This window comes from Salminus brasiliensis, chromosome 22 (assembly GCF_030463535.1).
Source record: "Salminus brasiliensis chromosome 22, fSalBra1.hap2, whole genome shotgun sequence".
Lineage (NCBI taxonomy): Eukaryota > Metazoa > Chordata > Actinopteri > Characiformes > Bryconidae > Salminus > Salminus brasiliensis.
The window spans coordinates 22,082,850-22,102,159 of NC_132899.1; the positions used below are offsets into that span (position 1 = coordinate 22,082,850).

Sequence of the window (19,310 nt, forward strand, 5' to 3'; positions counted from 1 at the left end):
CTCACCCAGTGGAAATCCTTCTGACGGGAATATGCCCTCACTCGCCCCTTACTCGCCCAGGAATTAGTGAGAAAAAGAGACAAAAAAAAGAATAGCTTCAGGCAGAGGTCCACTGAAGATTTTCTGGGCTGGCAGCACTGACCCATGGTTATTAAATACCTTGTTGTGATACGGATACCAATGCTTGCTCCATTTCCTTTCCATTCTAAAAGGAATTCATACAGTTGTCCATACCTAATATATTGTAGACCTGTGCCACACAGCTCTAACAATGAAGCTCCAATTTAGATGTGATCAATGTGTTTGTCCCTGCATCTTCTTCAACGTTAGAACTTGTCTAAGTGTTACCAGAAGAGTTGCTATTCCTGTTCAATCTTTAACTGTGGACGTATCTGCTGATACTTCCAGGAACATCACTTAGGATGTGTTCAGAAGCAATAGCTGAGCAGTAGCCTAGCAGACATTGTCCTGCTACAGCTAACACCATTATTACTAGTATTAGTAGCAGGAGTACCAGACTGTTCACCTAAGGCTGTGATATACATAAGAGCTGAGACATGATTTGGAGGTTACCTTGGATGGTTTTCCAGAGACCTGAAACTGTTTTGTCTCAACATCTGTGTGTTTTTTTTTTTAAATATGGTATAAATGTAGGTTAGATGTCCGTTAGAGCTGGGCAATATGACGATTTTTTATCGTATTGTGATCATTTTTGTTCTTGTGATAACTTTTCTATATTGAGGACACTGATCAGCTGCAGGTTTCGTTACTAACAGTGTAACTACACAGGTTTAATTAAATGAAGTGCAGCAGGTGTTAAATAAAAATCACTGTTCAGTATGGGAGAGTCTCTGAATAGTAGTTTATAAAAATCTTTCCATGTGTTTAGTCTGTGATTAGTATCTAGTATTTTTACCATATCACTCATCTCTAATGTCTGTTCACTTCAGTGTGAACGTTTTGGCATGGTTACAATCTGTCGAAATGTCATGATGAATGGACCAGTAGAAAGGTTTCAAATGACTTGGAATCAAATAATTATACTTTGACTTCCACTGAAAGTTAAGAGATACAAGGTTTTTGCATGACCGCAACTATAGGCTATGTGTGGGGAATCCAAGCATCATGCTGTGGCACATATGAAGGAATTCAGTAAATAAACAACTGTTTTTTTTGGGAGGTTTTTACTGGGCCTATGGGCTGTTAACACGGTAACCTGGTTAACTGTACCTGGGCTTAGGCCTAACGTGCACTTCTAATCTTGAGTCTGCTTGTGTGTTTAACCATAAACAGTAATTACTTTTCCATTACTTTTACTCTTTGCGGGTTTGTGGAACAACTACTATGGGTTCCATAAGAAAACATTTCAGCAGATGGTTCTTTAGAGAACCATTTCTATAAACATAATTTGTACGTGTGAAGAACATAACGTACATTTGAAAGGTGTAGAACCTTTAGGTAATCTTTAACCTTTTCAAATGGCCTTCACACTATTTCACATGTGGTTCTGTAGGGAACCAAAAGCGGTTGTTCAAGGACACGTTATATGTCTATTACAAGACCTTTAGTTGGCCGGCAGAGGAGATTTTAAAGTTTAAATGGCCGTCTCTGGTCCTGCAGTCATGCTTGGTCACTGTGTATCTGATCATCTGGGCTGATAGGGGCTTCTGTGATTCCACCCTTCCTGTCTGTGTGTCCCTAGGATGGCTTCGGGGGTCTATGCGTGCATGTGATGTGCATGTGTGTTTACTCAGTCTTTCATTACAGCTGTGAAAATCCCTGGTGCTAGAGTAAATACATGAATTTTCCAACGGCAGTCTTGAATTCCTCTGCCGGATTCATGCTTTTACAGTGCCTTGGTGCAGGGTTGTACGATACATGCAGAATTAAATGGGGAAAGTCTGTGTGTGTGTGTGTGTGTGTGTGTGTGTGTGTGTATATATGTGTGTGTGTTTGTTTTGCCCCTCTTGTGAAAAGGGTAAACAACAGGCAGGAAATAAGGGACAAAGGAGCAGACGGAGTGATTCAGGAACACATTTCACTCTCTCAATCCCTTTCTGTCTTTCGCTTGCTTGCTTTCTCTCTCTCTCTCTCTCTCTTTCTCTCTCTCCTGCTTACACAGGCCTTGACGGTAGTGGTCTGCAGTGCTGCTGTCTGTTGTGTGCTTCTTTTCGTTGTATGCATTGTACTTGCTTTTGTCTGTCCGTTTTACTCTAAGATAAAGTTGAGCTGAATTGGGTTACAGTTGAGAGACAAGGCCGAAGCAGCTCTGCAGTACGTGATAATGAATGCTGTGCTAACGTTCCACAGATAAAGGAGGTGGTGTAACTTAAAAGACATCAATAATCCGGACGGGGATCAGTGCTCTCAGTGTGTAGTTTTGGTTGGCGGTCATGCATTACACCCGGCCTTGGCACAGGGATTTAGTACGAGAGGAGGCGGGGTTTGAAGGTCATGGGGTGTAACTGGCCCAAGATTTGCTATCGTTTCTGTGTGTTATTGAGTGTGTGTGTGTGTGTGTGTGTGCGCTGTCTGTTTCAGTGTTTTACACAAAGCTCCCCACTGCTTCAGTGTCTCAAGCCACGATTATTACATAGAGCATGGCCCTTGCCATGGCAACATATGGCCTTAAAAAATAAACCCCTAAATGGGGACAGCATGGCGCCCTGCAGCCTTATGCATTCACTTTGCCTATTCTGGACTATTAAAGTCCCTTATGCTAACATGGCCCCTTTCATAGCCATGTCCTAATAAACTATGATAACTGTGGTTTCTTTCAAGATTAGATAATTGGCCGGACAGCAACGCATAAAATCATGCAGATGCTGGTCAGCAACAGCAGCGGTAAGTCAGTAACTGAGAAAGATGGGCAGCATAAAAGCTGTCCTTATAAAACTGCAGGGATTTTGTGAGACTATCATGTCAACATGGGCCAGGATCTCAGTGAAGCGTTTCTAACTAGCAATGTCCCGATCAAGGTTTTTTTACAAATCTCCAATCTGATTGGAGTCTCTTTATGCTGACTATCGGCCGATATTGATACACTCTAATCCAATATTTGATATTTGTTTCTGTGAATAATAGAGTCCCACAACTTGGGTATGATGTGCTGATACACACTAGTAAACATCAGTAAAACAGTTTCTGTAATCAGACTAAACTAGACTTAACTGATTTACTTTGTTTGGAGCAACTATACTCCTTAATCTTTCAGTCCAGTCTGACTGACCTACCTGACCATTCAGCTCCCAGCTCCTTTCTAACACTGCAGTCAAATCGCTTGTGTGCATTAGCCTCCTGATGGGCTGTGAATGCCCCGTTCAGAGCTGGTTTAGAACAAAAAAAAAAAAAAAAAAGATTTGTTGTTGCTCTACAACCAAATCGTTTTGATTGTTTTGCAGTTTTGACAGCATGGACAAAAATGATTATTTATATATATATATATATATATATATATATATATATATATATATATATATATATATTATAGAAGAGTTTAAATCAGCAGTCACATTTGAAGCGAGACTCCAAGTTAACTCTAACCTAAAATATTCCACTTCCCCTGAATTTTCCGTTCCGCCTTAAATAATGCAGCAATTATGCTCTGCTGTTGAAATGTACACACTATAACTGCAGCACTATTTAAGGTGGAATGGAGAGTTCGAATTAGAAGCAATTTTTAGCTTTTGCTGTGGCTGCTAACTGGTAATGTCACCACACTCTGTTTGGTTTTGCTCACTGAAATAATGTCACATGAACTCTGTCTAGGGTAGTTTATGAAAAAATGAGAGCTTTGTTGGCAGTAGCTGAGGGTCACGTATATTAATGTGATCCCCCTTACAAATGCCTGGATTGCCCCACCCCCCCTCCCCCCGACCCAAAGTCACTGGATCGGATCAGGACATCCCTAGTTCCATCATCTTGTGGAATCCATGCCTTGAAGAATTGAGGTGGTACATGAGATCCACAAGGCATCCTCAAGAACAGTTCTCAGCACACGTCTTGCCAAGCTTCGTTTTTTGAGTGACTCCATTACAACACAATGAAAATCCTCACCGGCACATTGTGGACAGCAGGGGGGAGGGGGTTAAGGTGTGCTAAAGGGGCGGAAAGGAGAGGGAATATGTTTTAAAGCCCTGTAGTAATAACCTCTAACTCTGCGAGGCTGCGGACCCTAAACAGGCATGCAGTCAGCAGAGAGGGGTTCATAATGAGAACCATATTCGCTTTGTCCTTCGCTAAGTGGCTGGTGTGGCTTTCGGCGCTGTAGCTGTACGGTGTAATGACTCCAGATCTGTCCAGGGCCGTCCGCTCGGCTGGCTGTTATAGTGAATTGTTTCAGGCCTAAGCCACTGCTTAGCACATGTAGATGTCAGATAGAGTTATTGGATTACAGGCTGATGAAGCATGCTGAGCCCCATCTCCCCGTGGCCGGTCACATGGCCTGCAGCAATCACAAATGCCCTCACAGACTCACTCACTCTCTCTCTCTCTCTCTCTCTCTCTCTCGCTATATATCTCTCTCTTACACATGCTCGCACGTTTACTAGGCCTAATAGCTCATTTGTTGGGCATTGATGTTGCTGCTGCTCCGTAGCTGGGCTGTGCTGAGGCAGTGTGTTTTGGGAGGAGAGGAGTGTGTGATCGAGCGGAGGTAAGAGTGCGTTTATGGTGCTTTTAGGTGCTGTCGGCTGTGTAATGCTCTCACTCTCGCTCTTCTTGTCCTCCTCCTCACGGATCACTGCGCGTCACCACCAATCCTTTTTTTTAACTGCCACGAGGGAGAGAGACTCCACAAACGACTCGGATCTTCTTACAGCCAATAAATCAGACTCTCTCTCTTTCTCTCGCTCTCTCTTTCTCGGTTTAGTTCAGCTTAAACTTAAAGCATTGCATATTTGCAACTGTGAATACAGTCTCTCTCTCTCTCTCTCTCTCTCTCTCTCTCTCTCCCCGTCTGTCTCTGCTCAGCCTGTCCCACTCAGAGGAAATTATGACGCCTGGCGCCTCTTCAGTGCTGTAGGACTCCTCTTTTGGTCTGTAGAGGACAGTAATTCTTTATATTATAAAGGGTATCTTTCTTTCCCTTTAGATTGCTCGTCTACTGTCTAATTACACGCCGTGTGCACATTACCATGCTTTTGTGTTGACATTGTCACAGGTGCCAGAAGTTTGACTTTGCTACCCAGAAAAAAAAAAAAAGGTGGTATTACAACACTACACAAAAATGAAAAAGAGCATGCAGTTTTGACTCCGGACAGAATCTGGATCTATTTTGGCCAGATTTTGTTTACACTTGCACCAGCATGTACATCATTCCCGTTTTACGTCCTGTAAGCAACCGCTTGACTCCATCAGACAATGCCCTAACCCTGACTGTTCAAACTGTACGGGAACACACTGTGTAATACCGCCAGCAGATCGACCATCTACTTGTAAATGGGCACGAGTGTGTACACGAACACACACACACACACACACACACACACACAAAGACCAGTATCAATAACAGTAATAACTCTAGCTGTGTATTGGCAAGAACCTGTTGATATGAAACATATCATGATACAGAGATTATGTTTCAATATATTGCAATACTGTAAAGAAGGCCATATGAAATCCAATTTTAGGAAAACTGTCCTAGTATAAAAAAAACCCACACACCACTATATTCATAAAGTCTGAGTAAAAGGGGTCTGTTTTATCCAGTCAGAACAGTGGGACCTAAAGACTGAGTACAACACTGCTGCCTATCTAGTGCTTGGGGTTTAAACACAGTACAGAATGAACCACTGTTTGCCACCAAGCTTTACATAAAAACTATTGCAGGATTGCACTTCTTTGATAAATCGATATATTCTTACACTCCTAGTAATAATTACTGTAAATTTCTCGACAGATGTATTTCCGCTTGCCTGACCGTATATGCACATGTATTCTGTTGACAATTGTGTGAAATGTGGTGTGTTGGACAGTCTCCGAATGTGGTTTAGCCGATCTGATCGTAATATAAACTGAATATAAAGGCAAGACAACCATCTTCACCATTTGTGCAGCAAACACACACACACACACACACACTAGTGATCAAACGTGCCCAGAGCGATGGGCAGCCATCACTACAGCACCCGGAGAGCATGCTCAAGGGCCCATCAGTGTCAGCTTGCTGAGCCCAGGTATTGAACCCGCAACCCGGTCATCAATTGCCCCCTACCCCTAAATTGTGGACCATGTGTTGAACTTTCCATGTGCTGTAAACTGATTGTTTGTGGTGTTGAGGACGCTGACTGTTTGGACGGTCACTGCCGGTGTAGATTTGCGTGATGTTGCTGGTTTGTGGTACGTATCTGAAGCTCAACACAAGAAGATCAGTTGCATGAGAATATCTGTAGAAGGTAGGAATTGATGGCGCAGAGTCAAAACTGACGCAATAAAAAAAGTCTCCGTGGAACATCTAGCCCTCAGAAAGGCTACACATGGTGTGTAGAAGAAGCTGCAGGAGTGATTTAGGAAGAATGTGTGTGTGTGTGTGTGTGTGTGTGTGTGTGTGTGTGGTCATTCTGTGCTCTTCCAATGCTGAGAAAAGGAAAAGTGTTGACCTCATGACTGCTGTTATGTGTTTTGCGATCATCTTTTCTGGGCATCTGATGAGGCACAGCGGCCTGGCTTTGACTCTGCAGTGTGGTGGGTGTGTGTGTGTGTGTGTTACATTTTCAGTAGGAAATTTCAGCTATTCGTGACCTCTTACTGTTTGCTTAGCTGTGGAGAAGGAGTGTGGGTGTGAATGTTTGTTTTTGCTCAAATAAATGGTGTTTCTTGTACGCTGTAAGAGAAGGCTGCACAGTATGTCATTATCTTGATCACAATACTGGTCTATGCAATACGAGCTTGTAACCAGTCACTGAATGCTTTATGTGCAGTGAGCATTCTGACCAATCACAAGTGTTCTTTTGATGTTCGAATGAGTCAGGGAATTCACACCAAACATACATCCAATAAACGTTAATTATATGGGTCATAAATAATGCATTTTCATAGGTTGCATTTGAAATATAGTTGTAATCAAAAGTTTGGGCACCCTGTCTCAATGACCTTTGTTGTTGATTTTCTGTAGAAAAGTGGAAACTGCCAAGTGGCGCAACTGTCAAAGCGCTGACTCTTAGAAGAACCACTTTTGGTTCCATAAAGAGCCATGTTATTTAGAGCTGTTTGGAGCAGTGTTCCTCAACCCCGGTCCTGGAGGCACACTGCCCTGCACATTTAGTGGATGTGCTCCTTTAACACACCCCTCCAACTCTGTTTGTTTAGGTGTGTTAGAAGCAGCACCAAAGTGTGCAGGGTAAGGTGCAAACTGATTTAGAGCATAGCTAACCAGCTTGAGTGTTGTGGGCTACCACATTCAAAGAAGAGGACCTACGTATGTGATTGAAGGCTCTAAATTTAAAACATCCACGTCCATACGTCTGCTCTTACCGTCTTGTGGAGGGGAAACTCGATTATGAGGCTCCAGTGAAGCGGACGCATCAAGTGTTTGTGAGACCATCAGATAAGATGTTGGCCTAAAAGCTTAGCTAAGAGCCTCACTACCACCAGAGCTGAATAGCTGAGCCATTTCTCTGGGTAAGGATGTTCTGGTGTTGGTTTCTCCTCCATAAATGGACGTTTGGGTGGATGCTTTAGATTTAGCTCCTTCAACCACAGGTGTATGTCCTGTTCTTTAGGAGGCGTCAGATCGTTCTATTGTGTCCCACAGCGCTCAGATCAGCTGTCTGAGCGGATGAACTGGGCGTTTTCCGTTGCTGCCAACCTCCAAGGACCATCGAGCAAGCGATGTCTGAGCTTCTGCCCAATCAGAGCTGTTAAAGAATGTAGCAGAGGAACAGCAGGTCAGAGAACAATTTAGGTCTAGTTACTGATAACGTTCCAACATGGTTGTTGCTGCTAAACTGGGTAATTTCCTACATGTGAAAATGCTAGGCCCACAAGTTATACCTGTCCTTTCAGCTAGTGCTTAGGTTGCCCTCTGTGTCTAGGCTGCCAGAGAGGGTAGGGTGTATTGCTAGGTTTTTCCACTGTGAAACCTTCTAGTTGACGATCACATTGCTTCCATTGGTTTTATTAATAAAATATATTGAAGGTAAATTAAGAATTATGGTTTATTACAAATACTTTTCTTTAAAACCATCAAGTAGACTCACACAGTGAGAAAATAGAAATCCTGTATTGAATAAAAGTTGTTTAGTATCTGCTAAATGCCTTAAATGTAAATAAGACCCAACACTAGCTTTTAGCCTAGCACCCATTCGCCTAGCACCTCACCTCACCCAGCTTCTCTGAGCAGCCTAGTGTTTAATATTCAACCTCCCTTTAATATTCACCCAAAGTGTCCGTTTACCCTAAACAATAGTCACTAGTGGGCTGTCATCTTTGCAGGGTGAGACAATGTGTAGTGTACTGGTGAGACAGCATCAGGTTTGCAGTGAGCAGACGAGAGAGACGTGGGAGTGAGAAGCGATGACAAACAGATGCTGTGGTGGCGATGAGTTTCACATGAATCCTCTGCTTTTGGTCAGCCTCATGTTGACTCATCAGTCTTCATAGTGCTGAGCTGTGAGAATGATGCCCTTATGTAGTGTCACTAACCGTATCATTCCCTTTCTATCGCCTTTATTCATTGCTGTTGATGGGAGCTAGTTAGCCTTCATTTACGACCTGATGCCTGAACCTGATGCCAAATAGCCTGAGTGGGTGGAATTCATCTTCAGCCCAGAATCAGGAAGGGCCCTGTAAGACTGTGACACTGTACAGTTAAATAGTGGCTTATACTAGGATCCCCCTAGTGGAACAGCTATTGAAGATTTTACCCTACTGCCTGGAGGTTGCGAGTTTAAATCCAATGGTCTGTATTTGTTATATTATGAGTGATATTTTAACCAATACCAATAGAATTGTAGGCAATCAGTATCGGTCAATATTATTGGCTTATATAATTGATACGTCGGGCTAATTATTCTCCCATTGTCATTATGATGCTGAATCCGATCATATTGCCCAGCCCTACACCCTTCTAAAGAGCTATTCCATAACCATTTCCATTTGTAATAGAGATGTATGTAGTGTATGTGAGTGTTGAAAGGTTCTTCACACTCACATACACTACACACTGACCAGTCACTTCATTAAAACCAGCTTCTTATTTCTACACTCACTGCCATCAATTGTCTGGACTCCCCAGGACCACCACAGAGCAGGTATTACTTGGGTGGTGGGTCATTCTCAGCACTGCATCAACACTGGCATGGTGGCATGATGTGTTGCACTGGTTTGAGTGGATCAGACACAGCAGTGCTGCTGGAGTTTTTAAACACGGTCAAAACACTATCCATACTGTTAGACACGCCTACGTAGTAGGCTCACGTTGTTGATGTAAAGGCAGAGACAGAAGCTCATCTGTTGCTGCACAGTTTGTGTTGGTCATCCTCTGGGCCTTCATCAGTGGTCACATGACTGTGCCTACAATATGCTGTGGGCTGGATATTTCTGGTTGGTGGACTATTCCCAGTCCAGCAGTGATGCTGAGGTGCCTGAACCGCTCATACTAGCACAACACATCCCTACACGCTACTGCAGTGCTGAGAATGACCCACCACCTAAATAATACCTGCTCTGGTGGTCCTGTGATAGTCTGTGAACAGGCTGAGCGGAGGCTGACTAACAAAGTAAGCAGAGAAACAGATAGATTACAGCCTGTATTTGTAGAACTACAAAGTGCTCATATATGGTAAGTGGAGCTGATATAATGGACAAGGAGGTAGTTGTAATGAAGTGCCCGGTCGGTGTATGTCCAAATGTTGGTGTACACCCTTTCAGATTAATGCTTTTAGCTACTTTTAGTTGCACCCCTTGCTGACACAGATGTGCCTGTCTAATAGTGGGCTAGAGGTGTGTGACGCCCCCCGGCATTGAGCTGTGGAGCAATAGAATAGAAAGAATACTTTTGGGATGAGTTGAGTTGGGGGTGAGGAGGGATGCTGGTTTTCTAACACCCTGATCTCACTAACGCTCTTGTTAATGAATGCAATCAAATTCTCACAGCAATGCTACAAAATCTAGTAGAAAGTCTTGTCTGGGCAGTGGAGACAGTTACTCCAACAAAAGTGTTGTTAAAATCGTTAAAAATACCCTTGATTTTAAGAAGAAACAATGAATGAACGTGTGTCCCAGAATTTCCATTTGTTCGTGTCCATTACAAACATGGTTCTTTATGTGGTTCTTGTAGTGGTCTTTAATGGCATCGCTTAAACAACCATCCGAAGTGTAACTTAGTGTTTTTTGGCCTGATCACTGATCGGTAGCCTATTATTGATTACTGTTTGGATGTGTTCATGTATTGCTCAGAAGCATCCCATAACAACAGCTTTACACATCATCACCGGAGCTTGACCCACCACTGTGACCTCCTGTCCTGGTCTGAGTGTGGATTTTGCTCGGATCAGATAGATTAGGCCCAGCCAAACATAAGGAGTGTGATATGATGAGATAATATGACAGTGTCTGTGTGTCAAGACTTTAAGCTCATAAAGCCCAAAGGTTTAGCCTGCAGTACCACTCTAACTCCCTTACCTCATACACACACTCAAATATGTTTATAAGGGCAGGCTGCTACTTATCGTGGCTGGTGGTCTCCAGGCGCTGAAGAAAAGCAAACACTGTCAGTCATGGAGCGGAAGGCGAAATGTGGCTCCAGTCGGTGTGTCCAGTGTCAGGGGAATACTGGTGCTGAAAGCTGGCCAACGCTGCCCTCAGATCAACTATGTTTGAAAGGAGGATGGACACGGCTTAACTTGGTGGTCCTTGAGATACAGGGAGCTCCAACAGTCTTGAGCCTCTCATAAGCTTCCCAGGGGCTGGACACAATGGCCATGAAATGAAATGACAGCCTGTCTTTCTACTGATGCTTGAGAAAAGATCATGGATCCCAAACAGGGAAAACATTTTACATGATTTTTGTATAGTTTGTTTGACATTAGGGCTGCATTATGTAAAATAAACAACACTATTGTGATGAAATGGTTGCATGTTGCAATTAGTGATGTCCCAATCTTATAAAGTGGCTCAGGATTGGGTCTATTTCAGGCATACTGTGTATTGGCAAATTTAACCCCTTAAACCCCTGGACTTATTTTTGAGATGTGTTTTAAGATTTTAAGGTTATTATTCATTAACCATTGTAAACTATGTGATATAAACGTATAATTATTCAGACACCACTGTGAACTATGCAGTATCTAGTAGTTATTATTCAGTAACTACTATAAAGATACAGCACCTGCTATAAATGATTCAGTATCTTCTATGCATTATTCTGTATCTATTATGAATTATTCAGTAACCACTATGATTCATATAGTATTTGCTGTGATGTATCTACCACTATTAACCACTATGATTATACAGTATCTGATATTAATGATCCCGTATCCACCATGAATTATCCAGTAACTATTATGAAATATTTAGTAACTACTGTGAATTATTCAGCAGTCAGTTTAAATGATTCAGTATCTATTATTAATTAGTCAGTATCTATATTATTCAGTGTCCACTATGAATTATTTAGTTACCACTGTAGTCATACAGCATCTGCTATGCATTCTTCAGTATCTGATATGCCTTATTCTGTATCTATTATGAATTATTTAACGTCCACTATAAATCATTAATTTCCTGATATGCATTATTCTGTATGTATTAAGAATTATTCAGTATCCACTATAAATTATTCAGTATCTGGTATGAATCATACAGTGTCCACAATGAATTATTCAGTAACCACTATGATCATACAGTATCCACTTTGAATGATCCAGTAATTATTATGAATTATTCAGTAACCACTATGAATCATACAATATCCACAATTAAGTATTCAATAACCACTGTGAATTATTCAGCAACCAATATGAATGATTCAGAATCTACTAGGAATTTCTTCGTATCCACTCTGAATTACTCGGTAACTGCTTTGACCCATTCAGTAACAACTATGGTTTATTTTGTATCCACTGTTCAGTAACTGCTATGAAACTAATGTGTAATTCATGTCATTTAAGGACTAGGGGTTGAGTTATGGGCCCACATCACAGTCTTTCCAGTTTAGAGTTAAGCCCAGTCTATGTCCACTCCTTTGTTTTTGTGTTCTAATTTATCTGCAGAGGCTAATGTAAAATCAGCACTGCAACATTAAACAGTATGTTCACAACCCGTTCACTGCACGCATGATAAAGAAACGTGACAATATTGTACTCAAAACATTGTGAGCTGTTCTTTCACAGAAGTATTCCAGGATAGTATGTCCAGAATAGTATGTTTCCGGTAGGCACAGATGAAAACCAGGCTGACTCCAGTAAGAGGCAGGATATGAAGGGGTTACAGTATACTCTCAGGATATGACACAGTCGGCTATTGTTAAGACAGAGCTTCCTCTCCACGCCTGCAGCCTGCCCTGTCCAAGGCGGGGTCAAAGGTCAGGGACACCCTGAGGCTCAGCGGACACTCCTGCAGTGTGTGTAGCTGAGAGTTTTGTCCGAGAGCGAAAGTGCTTTCAGCTAGTCATTGTGAACTGCTGGTCTTAAGTATGCAGTGAGTACTCTGTCAGATGTGACTACCACACCACTGTGGAGCTCATCGTTCCTTTGTTTAGTTCTTGTTAAGCTGCTGAAAGCTTTTTAAAGTGCTTTCGGCCTTCCCTATCAGCACTGATTAGACTGGTTATGTAAAAAAGAAGGGAAAAAAAGGAGACACTGTTTTGCTGATATGCCCGACGGCTTTACAAATGACTCATACCTCTGTTTTTCTCTCCTTGTTCGGTAGAAAAAACCCAAGATGTGTTTCCAAACGAGGCGAGTCCCTTTTTCTGGCTCAGAAAGATGTAGCGGCTCTGTTTTCAGCCTTTATAGGTAATGCTAGAAAGCACAGTGGAGCCCGAGACGAATTTTAGAATTACGTACTCTTCTAATCATAGTTCCAGAATGGCTGTAGGAATCACGGCGGCCCTACTGGGATTTGCTCAGTAAGGTCATTTGTGTGCTTTTGTTTCGGATCGGTTTTGGCGTTTGGTGCTTTTTCACTTGTGATGCCGTGGCTTCATGACGTCCCCCGGGCCCTATTAATCTTGTGGGGATGGGGATGTGGGGGGGGGGGGGAGATCAGTACCCAGAGTTTAGTCTTTTCAATCTTTAAAAGGACAGTTGGATCAGATGAACACATTTTTACAGTGATCTGATGAAGTATGAGCCGAGATGTTTGGTGTCCGAAGTTTTGCATTGGCTATTAAATGGATGCTTATAGCCATTACTTGCTCCATGCTATCAGTTCTGTTTGAGATTACGTAACATCATGATGAGTTAGGCATGCAGTTGCACAATGCTGATTGTTGGACATCAGCTTCCATTACTTGTTAACTTAAGAAGCTTTAAAGCTCTAGTGTAAAACTAGGAATAGGAATGTATCAGTGTGGGAACTGTGTGCTGATGTGTACACGCATACGCTTAATGGACAGAAGTATTGGGACACACATTCATTCATTGTTTCATCTGAAACCATGGATATTATAAAAATAATAATAATAATAAAAAAGTGTTTAGTATTGTTTCTACTACCCAGGGAGGCTTTCCACTAGATTTTGGAGCATTGCTGTGAGGATTTGATTGAGCAAGCATTATTGAGATCGCAATGTTCAATGATCACCACCCCATCTTATCCTAAATGCATTGGATGAAACACCATTATTCTGAAGAACACAGTTTCACTGCTCTACAGCTCAATGCTGGGGGGCTTTATGCCCCCTCTAGCCCATGCCTGATGTTCGGCAAGGAGCCTGTGTGTGTGTGTGTGTGTGTGTGTGTGTGTGTGTGTGTGTGCGCGCGCATTTGCACATCTGTGTCAGCAATAGGTGAATGCATTCATTGAGGGTCCACAAATTTAGAGAGGGTGAAGGGCCTTGCTCAAGGGCCCAACAGTGGCAGCTTGCCGAGCCAGGGTATCGGACCCACAGCCCTGTCATCAATAGCCCAGAGCGCTAACCGCTGAGCCACCACTGTCCCTTTTAAACATTGACAAAGTGCATAAACTACAGTGACATGCAAAAGTTTGGACACCATCTAGTCAAATGATCTGTTACCATGAATAGTTAAGTTATAAAGGCAAATCAAACCCCCCGTTTGCCTGCAAAAGATCTTCAGGAAGATTTAGCAGACTCTAAAGAGGTAGTGCACTATTCTACTGTGCAGCGACACCTGCATATACATTACTGCCATGAAAGTAATCAGACAAAAAAAAACAAACAAACAAAAAACCCCAAACCTTTCCTGCATCCTGACCACTAAAGTCAGCATCAGATGTTTTCAGAGGAACATCTAAACAAGCCTGATGCATTCTGGAAACAAGTCCAGTGGACTTACGGAGTTAAAATGGAACTTTTTGACCGCACTCCAAACCGAAGGTGCCTCACAGTCCCCTGACCTAAACTTGAGAATCTGTGGAAAAAACTTAAAAGTGCAGTGCATTCAAGACGACCCAGGAATCTCACAGAAGTAGAAGCCTGAGCATGAAAGAATGGGCGGAAAAAACCCTTAAGACTCTAAAGGTTCTTAGAAGTACTGAACATGCAGGGTGCTAAACTTTAGCTTTTGGCCCTTTTCCTTTTTTGTCATTTTGAAACTGTAAAAAAAAATGATGCATTGTGATTATGTCAAGGCACCAGTTGTCAGAATAAGCTATTTTAATAACATACACACAGGAATCTAAATGATTTGTAAAGATTTAAATACTGTAAAGACTGTGTAGTGTTTTTTTATGCTTCTCTGAGTGGTCTCTCCTTAAGACGGTATCTTCTAGTGAAGGGGAGGTATTTAAGGAGCAGTCCATATGAGAGAGCAGCATGGCTTGGAGCAGACGTGCCGTCTGCTAAAGGTGGCAGGGCCTAGCTAGTGGGCTTGGGAGAAGCCTGGGATCAGTTTTTATGTATGTTTTTTTTTTTTATTTGTTGTATTTTTGTTTTTCTATTTTCTCAGAAACTTTAAGAAACTATCAGTATTGATTGATCCTCCCCTTTGCTCCCCCCCCCGAATCTTCAAAACTGCACATGGTCACGTTACCACACACAAGCTGAATGTTGATGAATTCGGACTAGTGATATGAAGTGTTGTAAGCACCTAAATTTAACTTGCATCAAAGCCTATCTAATGTTTCTCTCATTACTATCAGAGTTATTTTTGCAGGGTTTTGTGTTTGTGATCATTATGACCGGTTCATTAGCTGTCAGCAGAGGTCTGTTGGTATTAAATGTTTTTTAGCAGTAAACTAAATATGGACCATCATTCTTAAGATAATCTAAACACACACACACATATTCTAAATGACTGTACAGATCAGAGCAGAGCAGAGCAATGTGACCAAACTAGGAAAAAGAAGTTTGGCGCACGTTTCCTATCCCATGAAGAGCAAGCTAACTCTCAAAAAATAAACGCGCCGTTTCAGATAAAGCTGGATCTGGGGAACCTTAAAGAGCCGCCATGGTGGAAAACTGAATTTCTCTTCTCTTTCTGTTAGTTACATTCGTTTTGCTGCCGCTGCTGCTTCTGAAATGTATGAAAGGTCATGAAATCGCAATTACAAAACCCTGTATCAGGCTTTTAATGTAAAAACGATGGAGACTAATGATGAGGCCCAAAGCCAGTCTTCCTATCTCTACGACCCTGACAAGATTTCCCCAGATGTCGCCGGAAGTCAATGATCCAACATGTCATGTTTTTAATCATTCACTCTGTACAACTAAAATTGGAGTAAATTAAATTAGGCTTAGCAGATACGACTTGCCAAGGAAAACAGGAACAGTGCAGAATTCTGTTTGGTAGAAGCAGCAGTTGTAGCATGACATGTTTGATGTAATTTGACATTGCATGTCCTGTGATGTGACTGTTGAGTTCACGCAGGCTTTGACCTGAACCTGTACTGCCGATATAGGCTGTTGTGAACTCTCCTGTTTGCACTTATCTCCTCAATCTGAGACACTTCCCGCAGCGCAAAGACTCAAAACACATTCAGTAACTTGAGTTCGGAGGTTATTCAGTAACTTGAGTCTTGATTTTCAGTTCAGGTGAATACACAGTGACTATCATGCAGGTTCCCTGTGGCGTTGCCCTGTCTCTGACCCACAATGCCTCTCTCTACTGTTTACAGTTAGGCAGAAGCTCCAGTGTGGTGCCAGCAGGCTGCTGGACTGCTGCAGTAAATTTACAAGGCGCTACCTTCACCAAAAACCCTTTGGAAGTGCACCCCAGAGGCTGAGGTCATAGGCATTCCTTGCTCTCCATTTTCACCTTTATGTGATGCTCTTGCTCCTCTTACGGCCCCCCTTTCACCTCCTCCAGCCTGTTTTAGCCTTCCTCATCTTCTCTCTAGTGCTTGAGCACTAAAGTTTAGAACTTAGGATGTGTGATGATATTGGATGCATTTTAGTATTGGCAGATAATTGCCAAAAAAGATCAATAATAGACTTACATTCTAAGCCAATAGGGTTACTGCACTAAAATATAAAATCTGTTTTACTTTTTTAAATTTTTTTACTGTTTATAATTTTTTCTACATATTATTAATGTGTATTCATCAGCAGGGACATACCCATTCCCATATCAGTGCATCAGTGCTGAGCGATATGACCTCAAATCAATATCACGCCTTAATAAACTTTTTACCTCAAATTACTCAAAATAATGAACAAATATTTAAGTGACCGTCAAACACATTTTTCTTTGCTACAAGCTGCTTACATGGCTCTGTGTTTGAGTTCTCCTCCATGTTGCTTTCTTCTTGCAGACAGGACAGGACGGAGTCATGTGACTTCACGTGCGGTAGTAAAGGTAAAGGTGCACGTATTTGTCACTGTACACTGTACAGCGAAATGTGTCCTCCGCATTTAACCCATCTGGTAGTGAACACACACTCACACACACACACGTGTTAGGGGCAGTGAGTACACACACACACACCCAGAGCGGTGGGCAGCCAACTCCAGCGCCCGGGGAGCAGAGAGGGTAAAGGGCCTTGCTCAAGGGCCCAACAGTGGCAGCTTGCCGAGCCCGGGAATCGAACCCACAACCCTGTTATCGATATCCCGGCGCTCTAACCGCTGAGCCACCACTGCCCACTGCACCACTGCCCCAAGTGTGTATGTTTTCAAGGGGACAGTACATGAACACGTACAGTCGGAAATGCATGAACTGAATTGAGATTTATACATTTAGTTTTGAATGTCGGTTTAGATTAATTCGAGGTGATTGAGGTGGGCGACATTGCTGTGAGACATGATTATCACAATATTTTTCGAAATATCGTGAGAAAATCGGATTGCAATCTCAGTATCGCATCAAATTGCCCAATTGGGCTGGGTGTATCATTACACCCCTAGGGAACCTACATCACATTTCTAAATGTACGGTTGCGAAAATAAAGCTCTACTTCAAAACCAAGTGTGTGATCATTTTCGAAATGCTAACTGGTGGACATATGCTTCCACTACTTGTTAGCTGCAGTGTCCTTATAGCTCAAAGGCGTGTTACCCTTCCTCTTCAGCTGTGCGCCCTCATTTAATCTGCTTCTCTTCTCTATCTCGCTTTTGACTTCTTGTCCTTTCTCTCCCTCCAGGTTTCCTCTTTCACATTTATCTCTCCCTCTTCAACCACACTTCTCTGTTCCTTCTTGTTCCCTTCATTTCTCCTCTCTCCTTTTCTCCGGACCTCTCCCAGAGTGTGAACTATTAAATGCAAGGTCCCAGATGTAGCCCATTATCCCTGACCACCCCCCCACCCCCCCCAACCGACACACACTAATGCAAACACACCCACACTCTCTCCACACACTATACACTTCATCAAGCCCTCTCTGTTGTACACACACACACGTACAAACATACACACACACATGCTGCTACATGCTCGACTGCTTGAAAGGAAGAAGGGACTGCATGTTCTGCAGTGAGCAGATGTAAGCGTGCACATACGAGTGGAGGGATGGATGAAGACGTGCAGCCACAAGCAGCTGCAGTGGGTTTTTCTCACATAAAGCCTGTGTTTGGTCATAGTCCTGTGCTGTTTGTGGTGTGGTTGGTACCATGTCTTTGTCTTTAGATAAAGCCCAATAGAAGAAGCGCTCTCTCTCTCTCTCTCTCTCTCTCTCTATGTCTCTCTAGGCTGTGAAGGTAACATGAGAAGCAGTGCTCACTGGGCTGTGCTCACAGTAGGAGTGGACTGGGTTTGACTGAGCTTGTACTGTGCACACAAGTGCTTGGGTTTAGTAGGCACTTAGTAACTCGAGGACCAAACTCCACGATGGCTAATGTCATTCTATTCTTTTTTTCTTTTTCTCTCCGCAGTGAGATGATGATTTGAGCGAAAGGCGGCGTCCATCAGGAAATAACCTGGAATTCCTGGTTTCTGGAGCAGTGGACCCAGCTCATCTGATTTGGTGTGAATTCCTATTTGTTTAACAAGTAAAAGGACCTGCAGCTTCCCGTTGAGTCCGAGAGCTGATGGATGCGGTGGAGACTCTACAGGGCTCCGCTCTGGAGTCCAAAGCAGAGCGCATCGCCCGCTACAAGGCCGAGAGGCGGCGGGAGCTAGCCGAGCGCTATGCTAACCTGGAGGACATCTCCTCCAAATACACCAGGAGGGACAGACACCGGGACACCTCCGAGGCTCCCGACACAACGTCCAGCTCAGAGCAGAAGGTGAAGGAGGCGTCCTCTTCTGCGCTGGGTCAGACGGCTGAAGCTAGCTCCTTGGCAGGTGGGAAGGAGGTACGGAGCAAATCGGAGCGGAAGCAGGAAGAGCTTTCTGGACCAGCCTTCAAACCAGCCTCCTTTACCTGTAGTGCTGAGGACGAGCAGGGAACCGGATTGGGATCTCGGCACCGGTGAGTTTGAGTCTTCTGTTCTTTATTAAAGTCTTCACGGACATGCTATAGTTTTGTGAACCGCTTTATGAATAGTAGTATCCTTATGGATGATAAAAGCGCTTAGGAAAACAACATTCAGAGGATTTTTCTTTAGATGAACGACAATCTGAGTTGAAGAAATCAGATTTGACGAGATTTTAGTCTCATTTTATCAGTGTAAATATTAAATATACATATACACTAGTCTTTTTTTTGGGGGGAATTCTACCAGTTTACAGTGATTTTATTTAAAGTGGTGATAGTCTGCAGTGCAATGCAAACAAATCTGAATGATGTTTACATACTACATGCTTTCA

General features: G+C 42.8%; 1 protein-coding gene across 1 annotated transcript in view; it reads left to right on the forward strand.

Annotated features, from left to right (window-relative positions):
- svild (supervillin d) overlaps window positions 1-19,310 on the forward strand; it is an 84,944-nt gene that overhangs the window by 9,002 nt on the left and 56,632 nt on the right. Inside the window, exon 2 of the mRNA XM_072666756.1 lies at window positions 18,434-18,972. Coding sequence (XP_072522857.1) covers window positions 18,590-18,972 — 383 coding nt within the window. The 5' untranslated portion in view covers window positions 18,434-18,589. The remainder of the gene's footprint in view (window positions 1-18,433; window positions 18,973-19,310) is intronic.